The sequence below is a fragment of the Cavia porcellus genome, unplaced genomic scaffold, assembly GCF_034190915.1.
Source record: "Cavia porcellus strain 051 isolate PalLab524CR breed Dunkin Hartley unplaced genomic scaffold, mCavPor4.1 scaffold_7, whole genome shotgun sequence".
Taxonomy (NCBI): Eukaryota; Metazoa; Chordata; class Mammalia; order Rodentia; family Caviidae; genus Cavia; species Cavia porcellus.
Window position 1 is genome coordinate 58,560,565 of NW_026947490.1, and position 18,831 is coordinate 58,579,395.

The window sequence follows — 18,831 nt, forward strand, 5'->3', positions numbered from 1 at the left end:
ATTCAATTATTGGGAAATAATTATTTGGGAAATTATTATTCAATTGTTGGGAAATTATTGGGAAATAATAATTATTCAGATTATTTGCCTATGTGTAATTGGGTTAATTTTTGTTTTTATTGCTGAGTTGTAAGTGTATCTTTTATGTTCTAGATAAACCCTTTTCGAGATAAGTGACAACTATTTTGTACTTTTCTCTGGTTATCATTTCATTTATTGGTGATATATCATAGTTTTTTAATCTATTTTATTTCAAGAAGAAAAAAAACAAAAATTAAAATTTCAGAATACGTTAGAAGCAACAATGGTACGTACATTGCACACTGTTGTCCTCAAATCGCTTATCCAGAGCAATGATACTTGCATTTAATTGTTCAAACACTACCAGCACAAATATTTCTCTTCAGTAAACTGAAAGCAATCAGTAGTATAACTATCATAATAAATTTTTTATATTATGCATTGTATTTTTTATATATACACACACATATATATGTGTTTCATTCAGCTTCTTACACTAGTGAGAATACAGTGTTTACACATGCGTGTCTTACTTATTTCACTTACGAGTATGGTCTCAAGTTGCATCCATTTACCTTTGTAATTCTTTATGGCTGAGTAGTACTCCACTGTATAAAAATACCACAACTTTTTTACCCATTCCTCAGTGGGTGGGCATTTGGGTTGTCTCCAAGATCTAGGGTATTACAAATTGTCCTGCTATAAGCATGGGTGCACATACATTGCTCTGGTATGATGTTTTTAATTCTTTTGAAAAGATACCCAGAACAGGAATAGCTATGTTGAATGACACCTGTATTCCTAGTTTTTAAGGAATCTCCACACTGATTTCTACAGTGTTTGCACCAGTCAGCATTCCCAACAACGGTGAAGAAGGATTCCTTTTTCCCCACACTCTCTTCAAAATTTGTTATTGTTTGACTTCTTGATACTAGCTGTTCTTTCTGGTTAAGTTGGAATCTTAGTGTTGTTTTAATTTGCATTTCTAAAATGACCAGTGATGTTGAACATTTTTATTTGCTGTTCGTATTTCTTCATTTCAGAAGTGTGTCTTCATCTTAAGATGCCCATTTTTGGATTGGGTCTTTAAATGTGAGAGGACTAATTTGAGTTCTTTGTATGTTCTCCGTAGTAACCCCTTGTCTGGGGAACAGCTGGCAAACACATTGTTTCCCACATTCTGGGTTTCCTTCACTCTTTTGATGTTTTCTTTTTGCTGTGCAACAGCTTTTTAATAGGATGGGATCCCAATTGTTACTGTTAATTCTTTGTGATAGTTCTTCACTCTTTTGGTGTTTTCTTTTGCTGTGCAACAGCTTTTTAATAGGATGGGATCCCAATTGTTATTGTTAATTCTTTTTGATAATTGAGGTTTTGTTCATAAAGTCTTTGCCTACACCAATACCTTCAAGAGTTTAACCTACTCGGTCTTTCAGCAAATTTAATGTTTCTGTTTTAATATTACGACCTTAGATCATAATATTAAATTATGATATTTATAAATTATATAATTATGATAATTATCAATTATTAGAATATTAGCTTAGTGCATGGTGAAACATATGGGTCCAGTTTTAATCTTTCAGCATGTGTACAGCCAGCTTTTCCAGCACCGATTATTAAAGAGACCTTTTCTTTCTCTGATTGTGTTTGACACCTTTTTCAAAGATACAGTGGCTTAGTGTGTCTGGAGTTGTTTCTGCATCTTCTAATCTGTTCTTCTGATTTTTAGGTCTGTTTTTTGCCAGTACCATACTGGTTTTTTGTTTGTTTTGTTTTTTGTTTTTTAATCACATTATCTTTGCAATATAATTTCAAGTCAGAAATTGTGATATCCCCTGTCTTGTCTTTGTTGCCCAGGATTGCTATTCTAGGTCTCTTCTGGTTCTAGATGCATTTTAGAATTGTTTCTCTAATTCTGTGAGACATACTATTGGAATTTTGATTTAGATTGTATTGAATCTGAGTAACAGTTTTGGAAGTATGGCCATTTTCACTATATTGGTTTCCCTTACCCAAGAGCACAGGATATCTCTCCGTTTTCTAATATCCTCTTCAATCTCCTTTTACAGTGTACTGTAGTTTTCAATGTAATAGTCTTTTATATCCTTGGTTAGATTGTTTCCTAGGTATTTCATTTTTGCAGATGCTATTGTAAAAGGTGTTGTTTCCTTAATTTCTCGCAGAGAGTTTGTTATTTGTATACAGGAAGGCTATTGACTTTTGAGTGTTGAGTCAGTATCAGCTGCATTAGTGAATGTGGTTATTAATCTAGGTAGTCTGCTGGTGGAATTTTGGGGGTCTTCTATGTAGAGTATTATATCATTTGCAAACAACAATAGTTTATCTTCTTCCTTTCCTATTTTTATTCCTTTTATTTCTTTCTCTTATCTAATTGCTCCAGCTAAAGTTTTCAGGACTGTGTTGAATAAGAGTGGAGACAGTGGACATCCCTATCTTGTTCCTGATTTTAGAGTGAAATTTTTCAGTTGTTGTCCATTTATTGTGAAGTTGGCTATTTGTTTGTCATAGATGACTTCTATGGGATTGAGATAAACATCATCTATTCTTCCAATTTTCTGTAGGGTTTTTATCTTGAATGAATGCTGGACTTTGTCAAAACCATTTCCTGCATTTATTGAGATAATCATATGATTTTTGACTGTGGGTCAGTTAATATGATATATTACATTTATGGATTTACGTATGTGGAACCATCTCTGCATCACTGGGATGAATCCCACTTGACAATATTCGGTAGTCTGTTTGCTAGTATCTTATTGAGGATTTCTGCATCAGTGTTCATTAGGGAAATTGGGCTGTAATTCTCTTCCTTAATTGGATCCTTCTCTGGTTTTGATATCAGGGTAATGCTTGCTTCCAGTAATGAATTTGGAAGTACTGCTTTCCTTTCAATTTCATGAAAGAGTTTGAGAAGTAGTGGTGTTAGGTCTTCTCTAAATTTCTTGTTGAATTCAGCAGTGAATCCATTAGGGCCTGGGTTTTTCTTTGTTGGTAAGTAGTTTTTGTTTTTTGTTTTTGTTTTTGATACTGGGGATAAAACTCACAACCTTGCACTTGTCAGGCAGCTTCTTTTATGCCACTGAGCTAAATCCCTGGCTGTTGATACATCTTTGATTTCATTGATCGATGTTGGTTGGTTTCTTTAGGATTTTCACATCTTCTTGATTCAGCTTTGGTAATTCATCTGTATCTAGGAATCTCCCTACCCATTTCTTCCTGTATTTTCTATCTTGTTAGGATACAAGTTTTCAAAGTAGGTATAGCATGGATTTGAGTTTTTTCTTTCCTTATTTGAATTTGTCAGCTTATTTAATCTTTCGAAGAACCAATTCTTCTATTCCTTGATTCTTTGTATTGTTTTTTTAATCTCTAGTATGTTAACTTCTGCTCTGATCTTTATAATTTCCTACCTCATATGAACTTTTGGTTTAGCCTGCTCTTCTTTTTCTAGATTTTGAGGTTCAACAGTAAGTTGTTTATGCGTGCTTGCTCTGTTTTCCTGATATTGGGTATTTACTGCTGTAAATTTCCCTATTAAACTGCTTTCATTAAACTTTTTTCATTTTTATATATTGTGTTGTCATTACCATTCAACTGTAAAAGCTGTCTAATTTCTTCTTTAATTTCATCTGTGACCATTGATTGTTCAGTAGAGTGCTATTTAATTCCCATGTGTTTACAAAGTTCTTGTGGTTTCTTTTGCCATGGATTTCCAGTTTTATTGTACTGTGCTCTGATAGTATGCATGGAATAATTTCAATTCCTTTAGCATAAGTTATTTTCTTGAAGCCTAACTTACTATTTTCTTCAGTAACTTGTGATTTTTGGTACTTTTGGTCATGGTGATTTATCCCTATATTTTCCTTCAGGAATTTTATAATTTTAGCTCTTACATTTAATAGTTCTTCCATTTTGAGTTCAATTTTGTGAAGTAGAGTTCCAAGTTCATTCTTGTGCCTTTGAATATACATTTGTCCTGGTACCATTCATTGATACTTCCTCCATTAAACTGTCTTGTCACTCTTGTCGAGAATTATGTAATATTAATGTGAAAGTTTATTTCAAGACTTTTAACTGTATTCCATTGATCTGTGTTCTTTCTGTCCTTAAACCAGTACCACCACTTTGTCTGGATTACCATAAATGTGTAGTTCGTTAGAGATTATGAATCTTCTAGGTATATCCTTTCTTCATCATCGTTTTCACTCTTCTATGACCCTTGCAGTGCTATATAAATTTTAGTACTTTTGTTGATTTCCACAGAAGAATACTGGGATTTGGATAGGGATGACATCGAGTGCTTGAAGAATACTATAGTCTTAGTTTTACTGAGTCTTCCAGTCCATAAACATGTTCTTGACATCTATTCAGACTTTCATTCTTCTGACATTATGCACTTTTCAGTGTACAGATCTTATCCATTATTTATTAAATTTGTTTCTAGATAGTTTAATTCATTTTCATGGTGTTGTAAATTAGCAGTAAAGCAGTAAATTTCATTTTTGGTGCTTTATTGCTACTGTATAGGAGTGCAGTTGATAGAAGTTGATCTTGTATCCTGCCATGTTCCTCAGCTTATTAGTTCTGCTAGTCTTTAAGTAGATTTTTAAAAATTTTATATGCACAAGATCATGTCATCTGCAGATACAGTTTTACTGCTTTCTTTTGAGCTTTAATGCTATTTCATTTTCCCCACTTAGCTGGCCTGGTTAGTATCTCCAGTACAGTGTTGAACTGTCAAGCATGCACTTTCGTGTCTTGTCTTTGATCTTAGGGGAAGCTTGTCTTAGTAAATATGATGTTAGTTGTGAATTTCTCATAGATACTATTTATTAGACTGGGAGTGTTCATTTCTATTCCTCATTCTGTGGTACAGCCTGTCAAGCACTTTTTCTATCTCTTCTGAGATTGATCATTTGGCCTTTATTCAGTTGATACATAAATCAGTCTTATATTCTTGAACTAAATCTCACTTGGCTATAGTGTATTATATCTATATCTATCTATCTATCTATCTATCTATATATATATATATGTAAATAATACATTGATGGACTTAGTTTTCTGGTATTTTGTTGAGGATTTTCTTGTGATGTCTTTTGTTTTGGTGTTACTGATCTTATACAGTGAATTGAGATCTGTTCCTTCCAAATGTTTTTGTTGTTATTTTTTGTTTTTTAAGGGTTTGTTAATTCTTAAAGTTTGGTAGAATTTACCGTTAAAGCTGTCTTGGCCAGGATTTTCTCTGTTGGAACTTTTCTTATTACCAGTTCAATCTCTTCATCTGTTAAAGATTTATTCAAGTTATTGTCTCTTGTTGCTGTTTAGGTATTTTGTCTTTGTAGGAATTTGTTCATCTGCCTTAGCCAATTTGCTGGGATATAGGTGTTTATAGTACTTCTCTGATTTTCATTACTTTTCCTGTTTTTGTTTTCCTGTTCTCTAGTTCATTTATTTCTCTTTTAATCTTTATTATTTCTTCTCTTTCCTTATTTTAGTTTAAAACTAGGTTCTTCTAGTGCTTTAATGTGGGACGTTAGATGATTCATTTGAGATCTTCCTTTTTTTTTTCCTATGATGCTGGTGATGAAACCTAAGGCCTCATAGCTTCACCCAAAAGACAGTGCTCTTTCACTGAGCTGTATCTTCTGTTCCTTTTTAATACAGGTATTTGCAGTGATAAATTTCCCTAAAAGCTTTAGTTGAATCGCCTAAGTTATGATACATTGAACTTTCATTTTCATAGAGTTTTATAAATTTAAACATTTAGATCAATTTTAGATATATGGAAAAATTGTGAAGACAGTTCATTTCCCATAAGCCCCATATGTAGGGTATTAATATTTATAAAATTAATATAACAACTATTGTTATATTGTGACTTGACATATTAATATGTTTGTTACAGTTAATGCATTGATACATTGATGTATCATTATTAACTGAAGTCTGTGTTTCCTGATTTTCCTTAGTTTTTAACCAGTATCTCTGTCCTGTTTTAGGATCCTACCCAGGCCACCACTGTACATTTAGTTACCTTGTCTCCTCAGGTTGCTGTTGGCAGTGATAGTTTCTCAGACTTCTTTGTATTTGAGAATATTGACACTTTTGAAGTATACTGGTAAATGTTTTATAGAATGTCTCTCAATGAAGACTTGTCTGATTTTTCTTCATGATGGGATAGACAGCGGGGGGGGGGGGATCATTTTTTGAGGAAAACAACATCACCATAAAATAACATCACATGACTTATCACTGTTGTAATAATCTTGTTCACCTGGTTGGGATGTTTGTTAGATTTCTTTGGTACAAAGTTACCTCTTTTTCATGCTTTTCTTCTTTGAAGGAAAGTCATTGTGTATAAATGGCAAAGTTAAGCTTTTTTACCTCCCTGAGTGATATGATCATTTTTGTGTTTTGTTTTACTATACCGAAATTTGATCCCAAGGTCTTCATACTTTGCCGAATCCACAAGCCTTTGTGGGGGTTTTATTGTTTGTTTATTTCATTTTTTATTTGTTTTGAGATAGGGTTTGATTAAGTCACTCACTTAGGCCTGAGCTCAAACTTGGGATCTATGCCTCCGCCTCTGAAGTGCTGGGATTACAGGTACTCGCCACCATGCCCAAGCATGACTTCTTTTTACATCTGTGACACACACATGTAATTTAAATGACCAGTTACCTAATCTCAGTGATAGCAAGTTTAAGACTCACTGATTTGTGCGAATTTAGTCAAAAGCAGATGCAGGGAAAAGATTAAATTATCATTCAAAATTCAGAAATGTCCAGGACAGCGGTTTTTAGTACTTTTGACTCAGCTCAAAATAAAAACAAAGAACCAGTTATTGCCATTTTAGTGCACACCCCCTTTGAAGATTTCACAAACTAATGCTTTCTAGATCCAAAGCTGTTTTTATCTACTGTTCTTTATTTCATGGTTTAAATGCTGTGGTAGTCTTTTTGTATTTTTAAAGAACCTAGCAACAGTTTACCGCCTACCATTTATAAATTACTGTGTATTGGGAATCCTCAGGACTCCTCACAACTTGCAGGACTCACCCAGTTCAGCATGTATATAGATCCCTGACTTGTGTCAGTAAAGGAGCAAGAGCAAAATCAGCCCTTGGAGAATGCAAAAGGGGCATTTTGAGGGAACCTGGTATGCCTTTTCAAGTACCCTCAGCAGTGAGCTGTGAGGTACATGAAAAATGTGGTCTCCTAGCAAAGCCCACTAGAGACTTAGCACTCAGGGTTTTTATTGAGGGCTGGTCTTGTGAAATACTCTCTGCCTATCACTTATCAAAATTCTCAACTCCCAGGAGGGAAGCAGGTTCGGCATAAATTTGTTTGTACAAATAGTTTAGGCATAGTGAGCCATTTTATCCATACTGGGAATGATGGGGACCTTCCTGAAATCAAAGTGTGCAGTTGGCTGGGACCAGCCTTGGAAGTAGAATTTTTCTGAGAAACAGTCTCAGGCCTGCTGTGTTTGCTCTTTTCTGCTCGTTCTGCTCTTCTATTCTTTTTCTGCTGCTGCTATGACTGTAGGTAGATGATTGAAATGACTTCTGAGCCGCACAGATCTGTTGTTACCGAGCAAAGGGCAGAGAGAGGTGTTTCCGATGACAAATGCTGAGTGCATATGCCAAAATGTGTTTGTGGGAAGAGTGGAAAAGTTGCACAGGGGCCCTCAGTAATGTTTGAGGTGGGCATGGTGGCCAGTCGTTTCCAGGTAGAAATGTGGGACTGGGACCCTCCAGTGTCTGAAGAGCAGAATCCTGGACTTATTTACGAAAGTTCTTAAGATTTTTTTAGTAGAATCTCTAGATGTCAAATAAAACTTACGACTTGTCAGTTTTGCTTTAAGGAAAAGGGAATGAGCATCACAAGTCTTGGGACAAGCTGCAATAACAAAGTACCACAAACTACATAGCTTTAAATAATGGAAGTTTAGCTATGTGTGGTGGCATGTGCCTGTGGTTCCAGCTACTTGGAAGACTGAGGAAAGAGGATCACTTGAATCCAGTAGTTCTGGGCCTGTCCGGGCAACATTCTATCTCAAAAAATGAAAAAGGAGAAGAGAGGAAGTGAGAAAGAAGAAAGGGAAAGGAGTTTATTATCTTGCCATTATAGAGGCCAGATCTAAAATAAAGATAGTGGCAGGGCTGTTTCATTCTTGGGCCCTGTGATGGAAAGGTCTGTTTCAGGCCTCTTTGGCTCAGTGTTGATGCCTATCTTTGTACTTGAATGGTGTCTCCCTGTATGAGTGTGTCTGTCTCACAGAGGGACCTCAGTCCTTCGTGATTAAGGCCCACCATTATAACTTTAGGACCTCATTTTAACTTGATCAGCACCACAAAAACTTTTATCTCTAAATAAGGTCACAGTCTTGAGTATTGGGGTTTAGAAATTCAGCCTGTGAATTCTGGGCAATGCAGTTCACTAAATGACACAACAACAGGATATTGATGAATTCATGCATGTATTTTATGAAGATCTTAGGGATACCAGTAACTTACTGACATATTCATAATGTAAATGTATAGTTCAGGCTACTGGAAAAAACTACAAAATAACTTTTGCTACAAAAGTAGCAATTGATAGAGCTTTGTTGAATGCTGAGGGTTTGGATAATTATTCTCATATCCCAAAATAGTATCCCTTATTATGGCAACTTGGAGTTAAGGTACAGTTGGGAATGGACTGACACTGCCAACTCTTCTTACAAAATTTTCACCCTATACTCTTGTCCTAAGCCTCACTGGAACTTGTTGTAATTAGCTGAACCCAATGACTGTAAGACAACAGGGTTAAAACACAGAAGGAACTTGTACCTTGTATGGATTTAGACAGTTAACTAACCTAGCATAGTTCCATAAAATCAGACAGGAATAATTTCAGAGTCATTCTGATTTTGTTTATGGGCTTGAGTTTCTATGAGTTTGCATTTTATCCTCCACCCCAAATACCTTTCTGCAGTTTTGTAACCAAATGAGTACTCTGTATTTGTATTTTAACCTCCATTTTCTAAAAGGACTTCTTAAAACAGTCTTTCATGAAGTTAAATGCATGAGTTTAATTGTACTAGAATGTCCCATTAGCAGTGTCTAGGGATACTACTTAGGAAAACCAATTGTACATTATTTTTCTTGGCAGAAAATTAAAATACCCAAGTGGGAGTTTACTAAAGAGATTGCAACTGACCCTTGAATTTAGCTTTATTGGCATGTGTTGCTAAATTGCAAACTATTAAATAGACCTTATTATAAGTACCTTATTTCCCATTATAACAAACAATTGCTTTTCCTCTGCCATGAGGTGTGATGTAATGTCCCATTCCTTCAGTTAACACTCATGGGCTATCACGTGGTAGATGAATATTGGGTGAGCTTTTTCAAGCATTAACAATTATCTGTGACTCTTAACTAAAGTAATTTAAGAGAGGACGAAATCAAGCAGCTACCTTTTGAGAGCTTTTCCTCACGTACAAAGAGTTCTCAGGATCTAGTAGAACATTGTTCACAGTCTCTTTTTCCTAGCGGTTAAAGATTTGGTGTTTAGTTAGGACCAGTCTCAACTGTTTTCTCACTCCAATTTTACTGTTTGTGTTTTGATTCTGTCCTTGGTGGAGAATGAGAAGAGTTTGTCATCAGCCTTTGTAAATCTGCATTCTGGGGTCCTGAGTTCAGTGCCCATTTGAAATCCCACTTGGTGCCACTCTGTCTTTGTCTGAAGAATTATGATCTTTTGCACAAATAAAAATTATTATGTAAGATGTTAACGTGCTCTCTCCAATTTATTGTAATTAATGCCATTAACAGCTCGAATCTCCAAAAATTGATCAGGTTATTGAGCTCTATTGAGTGATGTATTTTATATTTGATCCAGTAGTTGTCACAGCCAAATGCTGTTGTTGTCAATAAGAGACATGTGGAGCCTCCCACAGCGACTCTTATGGTGCAGTTGGAATGCTGCCTTCATGCTTTCCTGGGCCTTACTCCAGGCCCTGTCACAGCAGAGTGACTCTTTTTCCTGGAGCTGCCCCACTCTGGACTTTTTATGTTCTCTCCACACCTGTCTCATAAACCAGTAAGTCAGTACAGTTTCTCCTTGAATGCAAGTTATTGTTTTGGCCATTTTTAGTGAAATCTGTTAGGTTTCTGCTGAGCTACTTGCCCTGGTGGGTCCTCTGTGGATGACCCTTGGCTCATTCCTGTGGGAGCATGTGTTGGTTGAGCAGGCCTGTATGGAGTATCACTTAGTCCTGGCATTGTGCAGTAAGACAAGTTGTTTGTTAATCAGGGAACTTGGGGCTTACTAAGGGTTAAGACAGATAAGAATGCAGTAAAACTATCCTGAGATACATGCAGCAGTATGGTTCCTTAGACTAATTTGAGAGACTCGAAGTTTCCCATTTCATTACCTACTTACTAAAATCAGACCTCTGTTCATTTTTCACAACCTCTTCCTCCTGTGTACCTTGTGTCAGAGGCAGCACCATCCAGCAGTGCCAGTTGGAAGCCCGGGCTGTCCCAAAGCAGCCACCTTCTCTGGCCAGTGAGACCAACTCAAGTAGGTGTCTGGAGCATGCCTGTGTTCTCACTGTCACGTCACATCACCAGTTCAGATGTTGGTTCTCTCTGTCCCAGGGCCCCTTCTGCTTTACAGCCACAGTTAGCCCAGCACCTGCTTCACAGTGGTCATGCCTACTTACCAGGTGGTGCTCAAGGTCACTTGAGAATGTGCCTCTCACCCGTTCTTATCCTGTGAACTCTTTGTTATATAGTTAGAGTCTACTTCTAGCATTGTCATGGGTTATGATGGTGGCCCCCAGGCCTCAGGCATTTGCATTGTACATTTGTGACTGGTTCATTGTCTAGCTTGGATTGATGGTGTCAGTGCTACACCCACCTAGGGGTGGAGCCAGCATGTAATGTAATGGCAGGAAGAAGGCGTGTCTCGCTCTTTTGTGGGTTTCTCCCTTGCTGTTTGCCTCAGCCATGAACTGTGGCCCTGCCATGCCACCCTGCCTTGGCGCCAACTGGGTATGGACTGAAACCTCCAAAAACTGTAAGAAATAAGCCTTTCCTTTCCCAACTTTGGACATCAGGTATTTTGTCTCAGCAACCAGTAAAAAGTAACTAAGACAGGCATACCCTGTGCTGCTGCATATGGATTCACATCATTGAAGAGCTCTCTCTCGGCCAGTGTTAAATAACTCTCTGTCCCAGAGACCTCCTTAAGTCCAGCCTCTTTCCCAAAGCCCCAGTGAGTCCCTGTTTGCACCCTTTAAACCTTTTCTGTCCCATTTATGAATGCCATTTAACTGAAATAACCTGTACTTCATGTATTTAATATTTTCCTTTCCACAGTCCTTTTTTTGTATTTGTCATATTGAAGATTTGTAGACATTATTTTCTATGAGTAATTATAACACTAATAAGTTTTATCTGTTTTAGAAAGCAGATTCTTAAAATATATCATTGAATTTTGGTTTTCTTTCATTCAGAGTTCTACTTTGCAAGTGTATCTGATAAAAACTATAAGATGACTCAAAAAAGTGTTTAAACATTCTAATAAATAGATTTTTATTGTGTGAAAGTAAAGGCATTCTTACCTTGAGACCCAGCTTAAGCAGTGGGCTTCATGGCTACTTCTGATGACTGTCTTTAAACTAAATTTTGTCACTTTAAAAAACCCTGTATTATTTTTGTTTCATTTTATCTATTTGAAAATAGGATACGTAAATGATAATCACAGTGAAATATCACTTCATACCAATTGGAATGACCAGTCTTCTTCCCTTCCAAAAAACATAGAAAATAATAAGAGTTGAGGATATGATGAAATTGGAAACCTTAACCATTGTTAGAATATAAAAGTATGTACCTGCTTGTGGAAGAAAGTGTGGCTTCTCAAAAACTTCAACACAGAATTATCATAACAGCTCGGAATTCTGTTTTGAGTATGAACTCAAGAGCAAGAGCGTGGACTTGCCCAGATATGTATACGGTAGTGTTCATAGCAGCATGATTCACAGCAATCAGAGGAAGGAAGCAGCTCAGATACCCACGGACAGCTGCGTGGGCATGTACAGCCAAAGGAATGCCAGTTACTCTTAAACATTAAGGGAAATTCTGGCTTGTGCTGCAATATAGATGAGCTTTGAAGCTGTTGTACTAAGTGAAATAAGTCAGTCACAAAAAGAGAAATACTGTATAATTTTACCTGTATAAGTACCTAGAGTTGTTAAACTCAACAAGACAAAAAGCAGCTACAGTGGTTGTCAGGAGCTCAAGAGTTAGGGTAAAGTGCAAACCGTGGGGCAGGTACTAAGTTTCAGTTTTAGATGACGGTAAATGCTGAGCTGAATGATGGTGATGGTTCCCGAACAGTGTGATCTTGATGCTGCAAAGCCTCACAAGTAATCTGAAAATGATTAAATGTAAATGTCATGTTGTGTCTACTTTGTCAGAATAATAAATGTTTGAGAACTCTAAAGCATAGTTCTGGCCTTCCCTGTCTTTACAGGTGTACCTGGAGAGACTGCTAACGTATGCAGAGATAGATATCTGTCCAGCCAATTGGAAGCGAATTGTCCTAGGGGCGATCTTGCTGGCCTCCAAGGTATGGGATGATCAGGCTGTGTGGAACGTGGATTACTGCCAGATCCTGAAGGACATCACCGTGGAGGACATGTGAGTAGGGCGGCCTTCCTGTATCTGAGGCTGTTCTGGAAGGAACCTCATCCTTGGGTGATCTGTGTAGGATAGAGTGAATGAATGGCTGAATGAATCATGAGCTGGCACAACAGGGAAAGGCTGTGGAAATGCAGAAGCCTGTATTTCTCCTTACTGTGGGTCAGGGATAGGTACCGGCCACATTCACTGGTTTTGGGAAAGTGCTTTGTGGAAACTAAATTGTAGGCAAACATTTCTTTAACTAGGAAGGTATAAGCCACCCTTGTAGTGATATATATTTGAGCGGCTATGACATGGCAGACTGGTGACAGAGTTTTAAACCCCAAACAGTCCTCTGAGTAAAAGGACTGACCAAAAAAGCAAAAGGGCTAAAATACTGTCTCTATCTGTTTAAGACAGAAAGAATGTGTGCACTGTGGTTTCATGTTTTGCAAGTCTTAAAATCAACCTGTATCCTCTGCCTGTGTCTTCATTGTCAGCTGCATGGTTTCCCCTAACTCTAGAAACACCACAACCTGGGAGGTGCTGCCCCCCGCGTCCCAACTCTCAGGGCCAGTTGGGTGTCTCAGCTGGGTTGATCCTCAGAGTCCCAGGAAGATTATTCATGGGAAACATTGCACAGCCATCTAGGGGGTTCCTGATGTCTGGGGAGGCAGGAAATGAGGTCAGCGACTCTGAGGAAGAAAGTGCTGTATAAACACAGCTATGGTGAGTTATGCAGAGTTCTTGTGACAGTCACTTCTGACACCATTCTTGCTAATGTGTTCTGCATATGTTTTTTTATTTGGCTTACCTCTTCACCACACTTCCCTGGGCAGATTTTGGCAAGAGGATGTTCTCTGCTACATCCCAGGTTATTTATATCTGTTCCTTAGACCTAGCAATTCTAGGGTGCGTGTCTACTTCACAGAGCCCTTGACTTCTCCCAGGCTGCAGGTGTAGGGCATGTTGTCTGCAGATTCCCCACCACTTGGCACACAGGATCACTGGTCCCCAAGCACCATGCATTCATGAGCCTTTTGGAGTACATCTATTGGTGCTGTAGAGTCTTTTTGTAGAGCCTTTTGGCCTGTAAACTGTGTCTATGATTCTTTACCATGTGTAGTAGTAAAAAGATAGAGAAGTTTCTGATCAGAGAGATATAATAGAAATAAAATTCTTTATCATATTGCAAAGTGAGAACAGCTATTGGAATATTTGTCATTTAGACCACAAAGGAGATAGATAGTTGATTGCCAGATAGTAAAAAATTCTGGCTTGTGCCCTTCATCATGGGCTGTACTTATATCTGTTCTCTGGCCTGTGAAGCCAAATTGTTTGCCATGGAAGTGGCTTCCTGGTTATCCCTTCCTATTTGGTATATTAAAAGTCATAACTAGTGACTTGCCATGAGTGGTAGCACTCAGATTCTGTAAGAGTGTACAATTCTCTTTGAATTTATTTCTCTTCCTCAGTTGGTCTTGCTGATGTGAAATCAGAAGAAAGTACCTGCTGAGATCAGATTTCAGTCTTAAACCATTATCTTGCTATTTATTATTACATATTATTGTTATTATTGTCATGCTATTATTATACCCAGATATTTCCAAAAGAAAATGAGATGCAAATCACAGATACCACAGAAGGATTAAAACAAAAAAAAAGAGAAAAATAAAGACTGTGAAAGATAGGGAGGAGCTCTTATGTTTGTGCTCTTATCTTCAGTCCACCAACAAAACTGAAGTTCTATCCAAACTTAGAACCCCTGGAATGTTGTGGTTTATTTAAAGCTTTGAGGAAGGCAGAGGTGTAGCTCAGTTGTAGAGTGCTTGCCTGTCAAGAAAATCTTTGATTCAGTCCCAAATCCTGGATTCAGTCCCAGTACTACAAAACAAAATGTTTTGATGAAGGTACTTTTAATAGTTCTTATATTGGGCAGTCAATACCTTAAGCAATTACACATTTTAATGAATTTGAATTCTGTGCAGACGGGTAGCAGTAAACATTCTATTGAACAAAGTTGCTTCTTAATATTTTGAAACTCCTAGCACAATGATGAGTATAATAACTAGTATTCGTGCAAAAGTTGTAAATACCATTATGTCTGAATAAGATTGACGCACGTTTCAGCTTGGGCTTGACTTTTCCTTGAGATCTGTCAGTGACCACAGAGCCCCATCACTGTGCTAGCCACTGTTGAGTCTCATTACATTGCACAGTATTTGACAAATGACTCAACTGCCTGTGGCTTAGTAGGGGAAGAATACAGGGAGAGCTTTAATATTCTTTTCTGCCCTTGAACTCAAAGGAGCTAAGCTGACATCAAATTCAAAATGATCCTCCTACCTCAGCCTTCTGAATGCTGGGATTATAAGAGTATGTCACCATGATAAGCAAAGACAGCTTCGTTTTTAAAACAACCGATTGCAGATAGTCTTCCCAAAGAAACCCTGGAGTGGCCCTCTTATTCCATTCCTATCTTCTGGGCTCAAGAAGGACCCTACAGAAGACACAGTTCTGTGAGAGGAGCCAGGTGTCTGAGATCCCTTTCTTCTCCCTGCCCTGCTCAAGAACTGAAGTCCTGCAGCAGGCCGATAGCCGCTCCTAGCTGCCTGAACCCCTACCTATTTAGATCTTTACATTGATAATTCTGCCATCATTTTTAGAAGCTACAGTGGTGCCTGTTTAATGCCCTGCTTACTGTGTAATGTATGTATTAACGTACTGTGAAATCCTATGTCTTCGCCTAAGGAAAATGATCAAATAGTTGCACATACGGAAATTTGGGAATGTATAGTGTCCCCCTCCAAAAGATAGAAAGAAGAGTGTTCTTTCTAGTGAAGGATATTAGCCAAAAGAATGTACATGTTCACACTTCCTGATTGCGTAGAAGTGTTCAGATTGCGTAGAAGTGTTCAGAGCAGTTGAGTATATCTGTTTCAGGGAGAAGCTGGAATCCCTGATAACAAAGGCTTTCAAACATTTCAGCTTGTCCATTCCTAGATGACTTGGAAAATTGTTTGCATATCTACTCCATTTTCAAAAGTTTTAGAAGTTGCAAAAAACTGCCCTTGGCAGTATATTTTAAAACACGGTGTTTTAAACTTAGAAATATACATTACAGACTATCGCTGTAACTTAGTACCATCATAATCCATTCCCTTAAGAATTGAACGTTTATATTGTTCCTCTTCTCTTTGAATTCTCTTTGAATTCATTTTTCCTTTTCATTTTATACCCACAGCAGCTTATTCCTCAAACTTCTCTAACAAAGTGTACATGTAGGTTAAAATTGCAGTGTCATTTTTCTGGGCTGTCTTGTTCTAACATGAAAAGCACCTTCTGAGTTATTAGCACTCATTTGATCAAAACAATATAGCCTTATTAGAGATTCTGAGATAAATTATTAAATTTAAATTCTATGCTTATGGAATAGAGTTTATAATCAGATCAGTATAGCTGTTTTTTCTTCCACTAATTTGTATTTTCATGTCTAGTTGTTACTTACTGATAGAATGAAATGCAGTTTAGTATGTTCTGTTCATCTTTCCCTGTAACATAACAGCTGAGAGAATATATTCATGTAAGTAGATGAAATTGCAAGAAGTTCTATTACTGTAGCATCACTCAAGTCTTTAAATGTTTTTTAAATTATATGGCAAGTCACATTTTGGTGAAGATAATCAAATAAGACAACCAGCAAGTGCTTCGTGTATTGAAAGAAAAAATAGAAAAGTTACTACATTATTAGCCCAGTATTAGAGTTTTTTTGCTCTCTCAATGCCAAATACTGGGATAATCTTTTTACACAACTCCTCAGTAGTTTTTCCTCTGGGAAAGTAAACCTTAAGGATCAGTGAGTGGTCTGCATGTCTCTTCAGGCAGGAGAAGTGACTGGGAAAGAAGTAGCTGAAAGAAAAACTTGCTCCCCAGGTTGCTTAGCTCCTGAAACCTCCTCTGTGAAGACCTAATACCTAGTACCTTAGAGTGTAGCTGCATTTGGAGTTGAAGTCTTTAAAAACACAGTAAGTTAAAATAATAGGGTTATGATAGTGGACCCTAATCACGTCCGCAGAGGTGTTTGGGACCCACACAACACTGCAGATAGCCTGTGAAGACATAGAGATAGACCATCTGTAAGTCAAGGGTAGAGAACTCAGAAGGAGCAAGCCCTGTCAACACCTTCATCTTGGACTTCTGGAAAATACAAGAAAATTAATGTCTGATATTTCAGTCATTGCATTTTATTATGGAAACCTCAACAAATAGTACAGATTTTAGTACTAGGAAATGGAATTTTACTATACAGGCACCTGAAAATGTAGAGCTGGAGATGGACAATAGAGTCAGGATGCATTTCAAGGCATGTTACAAACATAACAAGGAAACTGGATTGCCTCAAAAAGATTGTGTATAGAAATAGGGACCTTGAAGATGGTCTGGTCTGGGCTCAGAAAAAAAAAGGGGGGAGTGCTGTAGAGAAAGCACATGTTACCTCAGAGGTGTAAATGTTGCCGGGATATGCAGGTTAGAGCTGCTTCTGTTAAGGCCTCAGGCTGATGGATGAAGTGTTAGAAACTGGAGGAGAAGGAATCCTAGTTACGGAGTGGCAAAGAGCTTCCGAATTTTGTGGGAAGTAGGGTGTTTAAGTAACAAGCTTGGACATGTAGCTGAGATTTCTGGGCAGTATTTAAGGCATGACCTGGTTTCTCTTTGCTGTTTTTCCATTAAAATACAGAAGAAAAAGGAATGAAAGATTTGGAAAAACTCAGATTTTCCAATCTTGGCCTATTGAAGGCCTATCCAAAGGCTGATAGACTTTTGGAATTCTGTGGGACTATTTGACCACGAGGTACATTTATTCTTGAAGAAAAAGGTACCTTGACACCAACAGGCCAGAGGCATGGCCCCTTCCCATAGACTCCTGGGGGTGTAGGCCCCACAGGCAGAGCTGCTGTCCAGGGACCAGATGATAAGAGCATTATCAAAGGGCATCATCCTAAAGTCTTGTAATCTAATGGAATTTGCCTTCTAGAGCTGCAGGTTAGGGTACCCACCTTCAGGAAGGGTCTACCCATACCTCTCCTACCATTCGTTCAGTTTTGGTATCATGTTACTTGTTTGGATTCCCCAGGGTCACAGTTAGAAAGAGTTTTTCCTCAGGATGAACCATATTTCAAGTTTCACACAGACTTGACTTAGAAGCTTTTGGACTTAGAGTTGATGCTAGAATGGGTTAAGACTTTGGAGCTGTTAGAGGCGGTGAATGTGTACATGTACTTTCGAGGGCCTGAAGGCAGTGTTATGTGTATGAATTTTGGCTCTACCCAACCGAGACTCATATGTGAAGTCCTAATCTCTAATACCTCAGAGTATAATCATATCTGAAGTGGGAGATTTTAAAAGAGGTAGTTAACTTAAAATGGAGTCATTGGAGTGGACCCTCGCCTAGTTTGACTGTTGTCATTTTAGAAGAGATTAAGACTTACATAGGAAAAACAGAGAGATACTACAAGAAGATGGCTGTGAGCCAAGTAAAGAGACCTCAGAAGAAAGCAGCCATGCTGACACCCTGAGCCTGTGCAGCCTCCAGACTGAGAAATAAATCCTGCTTTCTCTGCTACTTAGTCTATGGTATTAATAACCCCCACAAACTAATGCACCCAGCAGACTTCACTGAAAGAAGAAATGAAATACACAGCATTATAGAAGCTATTTTGGTTTTGTGGCCTTGAATCAAGTTTGTGGAGATAGAGACTTTAATATACTTTGTATTGTGAGTATAGAATCATAGACATAGCATTAGAAATTTTGCTTTCAATTTTTGGCTGTGCTAGATAGAGATTAAATCCACTGTCTTCTGCATACTAGTCAGGCATTATACCACTGAGCCTACTCCCTTTCTAAACCTGAAATTCTTTTCAATGCATATTTCATGAGAGTTTTCCCCCAAAAAACTCACCATCACTCAAATAGTTAAGAGTAGAAATAACTTCAAGGTTCCCCATCAAGGGGGAGAGAGGAGGATTTTTGAGGCATCCTTGGAGCCTCACCCAAGGTAAAGATAAACATACCTTCTCCAACATAGCTTCAGAAAGACAACC

The 18,831-nt window shown here is 37.8% G+C and overlaps 1 protein-coding gene across 4 annotated transcripts in view; it reads left to right on the top strand.

Annotated features, from left to right (window-relative positions):
- Positions 1-18,831, top strand: part of Ccny (cyclin Y) — a 203,463-nt gene that overhangs the window by 173,226 nt on the left and 11,406 nt on the right. For all 4 annotated transcript variants that reach the window (XM_063253663.1, XM_003468619.5, XM_063253664.1 and 1 more), the window contains one exon: positions 12,579-12,745. In XM_063253663.1, the coding sequence (XP_063109733.1) occupies positions 12,579-12,745 (167 nt within the window). The remainder of the gene's footprint in view (positions 1-12,578; positions 12,746-18,831) is intronic.